Source organism: Euphorbia lathyris, chromosome 7, assembly GCF_963576675.1.
Source record: "Euphorbia lathyris chromosome 7, ddEupLath1.1, whole genome shotgun sequence".
Lineage (NCBI taxonomy): Eukaryota > Viridiplantae > Streptophyta > Magnoliopsida > Malpighiales > Euphorbiaceae > Euphorbia > Euphorbia lathyris.
The window spans coordinates 52158872-52163628 of NC_088916.1; the positions used below are offsets into that span (position 1 = coordinate 52158872).

General features: G+C 33.9%; 1 protein-coding gene and 1 pseudogene across 1 annotated transcript; both read right to left on the minus strand.

Moving 5' to 3' along the window:
* Positions 1 to 311: 311 nt before the first annotated feature.
* Positions 312 to 965, minus strand: LOC136200400 (chaperone protein dnaJ 20, chloroplastic-like; annotated as a pseudogene).
* A 350-nt stretch (positions 966 to 1315) lies between these two features.
* Positions 1316 to 4504, minus strand: LOC136200575 (cytochrome P450 CYP82D47-like). The gene is made up of 2 exons (XM_065990946.1): positions 3542 to 4504; positions 1316 to 2067 (listed from the first exon to the last, which is right to left on the minus strand). The coding sequence occupies exons 1-2, from the start codon at positions 4472 to 4474 to the stop codon at positions 1444 to 1446; spliced, it is 1557 nt and encodes a 518-aa protein (XP_065847018.1). The 5' UTR covers positions 4475 to 4504; the 3' UTR covers positions 1316 to 1443.
* Positions 4505 to 4757: the final 253 nt, after the last annotated feature.

The window sequence follows — 4757 nt, forward strand, 5'->3', positions numbered from 1 at the left end:
ACAACTCTTTTTTCTTGTATAAATAGGTGATGTGAGACTGCCTTTAATATAAAAAAAAAATTTCATTTTCATTCATTCTGTATTTTTTCGAAACTGAGCAAGTAAACAGAGAGTGTATAAAGAACGATTTTCATACGGTGCAATACGATAATCGTATTTAAGAGGGCTGTTTTATCCTGGAGGCGACCAGAGTTTATACTGTTTGCTAAATTCCGGCAGTTCCGCGAACGTCTTAAAGAAAGCGACATTGTCCGCGACTCTGTCCATTTAATTTTGTTCGGTCTGTTTCTATTTTCTGAGTTCGAGCAACAACATAAACAAAGCCTCATTTCCACCAAATTTAAGAGAAGAGAAAATAAATTATATTTCTTGGTAACAGAAATTATATTATATACATTAATCTAACTATGTGTTCCCGATCTAACTCTGCCAACTGACAAAAACATTAATATATGTGTCTGTGTTGATTACTCATAATCAATCTGCTAATTAGATAATTAATTGCCGTAGGTTCTTCTTTCTCTGCGCATTCTAGCTCCCCAAGTAGTTGAATTCTCCAAATCTTTTGAATTACTTTTTTTAATCAACTCTGAAAGCTGAGATTGCCATCTCTGTTCCCCCTTGTTCATATCCCTCATTCCCTGTTCGCATCGCCGCGATCTCGCCATGAAATTGGCGTGCAAACCCAAACCACTCGCCATGTCTCTGTCATATGAAGCTTTGCTTTTAGGATCAGATAGAGTCTCGTAAGCTTCCTGAACCTGAAGGAACATCTTCCTGTGCTCCTCTTTTTTCTCCGTCGGCGATACATCGGGATGGTATTTCCTTGCTAGTTGCCTGTATGCCTTCTTTATCTCTTATACTGAATCACTCTCTGATATACCTAGCAGCTCGTAATAGCTCTGGGTGTTAACATAAACGGCGTCCGATATGGCTGCCTTGATCGGAGCAGATTTACATGTATATGATCAAGATATATATATATATATATATTTTTTATATATATATATATATATTTTTTTTTTTTTTTGAAAGTGTTGATGGTGGTAGCTTTATTTTAGAGAGAGAAAGTAAGAGAGAGGAGAGAGAAAGAAGAAAAAAAATAAGAAATTAAAGAGATACGGAGAAGATGGTATATTTGATTTTTATTTTTTATTTTGGGGTTTGTTTGTGATAATTAGATAATAAGAGGGTTAATTTATAAAAGTAAATAAATATAAGGACCAAATTAACTCTTTTCCCTTTGACTTTTAACACCGTTAGTCAATTTGGTATGTGTTTGCTAACGGAATGAAGTACATGGTACCACTTTGCAAACTTTTAAATCACATGGATGTTATTCGAAAATAGGTGTAACCACAAGGTTTATTTTTGTATTTTTCCCTATATATAATTATATAATTATACAATGTTAATATTATATTAATTAATACATGACATCTGCTAATATAGTTGTGAAGGAAGACGGGGAGTGAGAAAAACTTCCACCGGAGTAGCTTTCATATTGGTAATTCCGATAGCCTCACTCATATCAAGTGGATTACCCGACAAAGTTTGGATATCAAAAGCATGCAACAAAGTAGCAAGAGTGAGATTCAACACTTGAAGACCAAACGAAATTCCAGGACACATTCTTCTTCCGCTGCCAAATGGTAGCAATTCAAAATGTTGACCTTTAACATCAATATCCTTTTGTTCAGTTGTAAGAAACCTTTCGGGTATAAATTCAAGAGGGTCAACCCAGACACTTGAATCTCTCTGAATTTTAGCAGCATTTATGAAAAGTTGTGTTCCAGCTGGAATATGATACCCATCTATTGTGCATTCTTCCACTGATTCATGTGGTATTAGCAATGGCGCTGCTGGATATAATCTAAATGTTTCCTTAACAACAGCTTGGAAGTAAACTAAGCTCTTTATATCTGATTCTGTCACTTGTCTGTTTTTACCAACGATCTCATCTAGTTCATGTTGCACTTTCTTTAGAATATCACGATTGTTGAGTAGTAATGACAACGCCCATGTCATTGTGTTTGTCGTTGTGTCTGAGGCCGCTAAAATAAGACTCTACAAAGCGAGTTGCTCAAAAAGATTAATATTTTTCTTACTTCTAGTGATATACATTTTTATAAAAGATATTAGGCTTAATGCATACATGTTCTTAGGGACTTCATGAAAAATTAGCAAGATGAAAATAGAGAACCGAATCCAGCATTGTTGTTAGTAGCAATATGAAATTAACACGTAAGCAAGGCTATAGATATATCCCTCCACACCTATGGAGATTCCAACAACGACATGAGATGCTACAAGAGTCATTTCTTATCATTGAGTTCACCATCACACGTACGCAAAATTATAGATATATAAAACTCTGTTGGTTTGCCTAAAAATATTGTGGTCTTGTTTGGCAATTAGCTGCTAGCTGATAGTTGATTACATGAGCTGTTAGCTGATTACCTTTTTGGTTAATGGATTTGACTAGCTGATTTAACTAGCGCATTGTGTGAACTTGTTTGGTAAAACTTAGTTGATTGTTATAGTTGTTTGTGTAAAATGTCCATAAAAAAAGATGGAGCAATAAGCTAACTGAAAAAGCTCTAAAAATGTGATTTTTGGAACCAATAAACTTTTTCAAACATCTATTTACCAAACACCACTATTAGATATTTGACTAGTCAAAACTTCTAAAATGACTCAACCTCTAATTTTACTCCAAAAAGCTCTTTACTAAATACTACATGTGTTTTAAAAAATATTGAGTAAGATTAATCTTTAGGTTGAAAAACATTGTGTGTTTTGGCTGCAATATTGAAAAATAAAACAATGTTGGGTTTGATTATTGTTTTCAGTAGGCTTAATACATCATTTGCACCCTGAACCTATCCAGAAAGCTTGATTGGCCCCCTGAACTTTCAAAGTATCCCAGTAGCCCTCTCAACTTGTATAAAATGTATAGTTAGTCTTTTGAACTGGCGTAAAATGTAATTAATTGATCAATCGGTTGCAAAAAAAAAAAAAGTAAATTAAATGCAGAACTTCAATGCATCTTAGAATGTTATTACATAATTCAAAAATAGATTAAAAAGACGGTTATTACTTGTTCAACTATAAAATTTGTTTTCTCTAATATTAAAACCGTATACTACTGATCTTAATTGTTTTACTGTTTTTAAAACGTATGCAATACATTTTTCTCATTTAACTTACTTTTTTTTTGCAATCGAGTGATAAATTAATTACATTTTGCACAAGTTGAAAAGGCTAACTGGACATTTTAAAAATTCAATAGACCAATCAAACTTTTTGAATAAATATTAGACACATGATTTAGAAAGTTTTAAAAGAGTTACGAAACATGTTTTACTTTTTTTTATTATTATTTATACAATTTATTCATATATTTTCCGTTGACTAAAATCGAATTTTTCAATTACTTAAACAAATACGGCTTGATATTTTTCGACAACAAAAGAAATCTAACAAAATCTTAAATAAAAAACAAAGTTAATAGTAAGACGAAGATATACATTATACATACCAGACATGTAGCTTTGTTAATGGTGTCGGCATCTCGATCGGAAAACTGTACTGTATCATTAAGAATCGAGAGCAATAAATCCATGAAATCTTCATCTCCTTTTGATCTACCAAATTCTTTCTTCTTTTTGCGTTCTTCTAACCATTCATCAACGATAGAATCAAGCTTTTTGAAAACCTTCTTCATCTCCTTCTCAATTCCACCCAAATCCAACCACCGTAAACATGGAACTGCATCCGACACCGCAAACTTTCCGACCAATTTTATGAACTCTCTCAAAGTATCTCTCCACACATCATTATTATCTTTTCCTTCATTATCATTTTCCCCATACTCCACATATCTCTTCCCTACGATTATTTTCAATATCACATTCGATGTTCTATCGAAAAACCATCGCTTCATTTCAACATTTTGATTCTCGTTCTTGCTCCATTCTTGGTATAGATCTTTCACGGCCGCCTTTACCTCTGCCTCTCTTACATGCTTTAGCTTATCCAGCCGATAACTAGAAAGAAGCTCAATGGTGGCGATTTTTCGAATTTGACGCCAATAATCTCCATATGGAGCGAAGCCAATCATTTGGTAGTTATAGCCTAAGATTTCCATAGCTAGAGATTTAGGACGGCTGGCGAAAGCTCTATCGTTTTTGGTAAGACACTCCTTTGCTATCTCGCTATTACTTACTACCAAAGTTGGGTGGACACCGAAGTTAATTGTGAAAATAGGGCCGTACTTGTCAGCTAGGTTTCCTAGGATGATATGAGCTGGCTGTTTTGCTAGTGCTAGGAGAGGAAGGTGGCCGATAACAGGCCAGCCACCACCAGGTTGCGGCGGGGACTTTTTCTTGGATGTGTTTTGTGATTTAAGAAATAAGTAATAGATTATGATGATGGCTATAATAGATGTAAACAAGGGAAAAAGGGACTCCATGGCTGCTTTCCTAATTAATGTGTATAGAGCAATATTTCTGGAGAAAACTGTCCTATATACATCATTGAATTTCTGGTTGTTTTGATGAAGTCATCCATGACATCATCCATGAATATGAGTCTTTTAATTGACATTTTAGGCTGAGCAAATGTCGTTTTAATAAATATTGTCCACAATTTATTATTTTTCGTATTTGGTATTTGAGAGGCTCTTAAGTAGATTAAACTCAAAGATTTAAATAGTGTATAAATGAAATCAGACACGCTGTCAATCATAGAGTGGA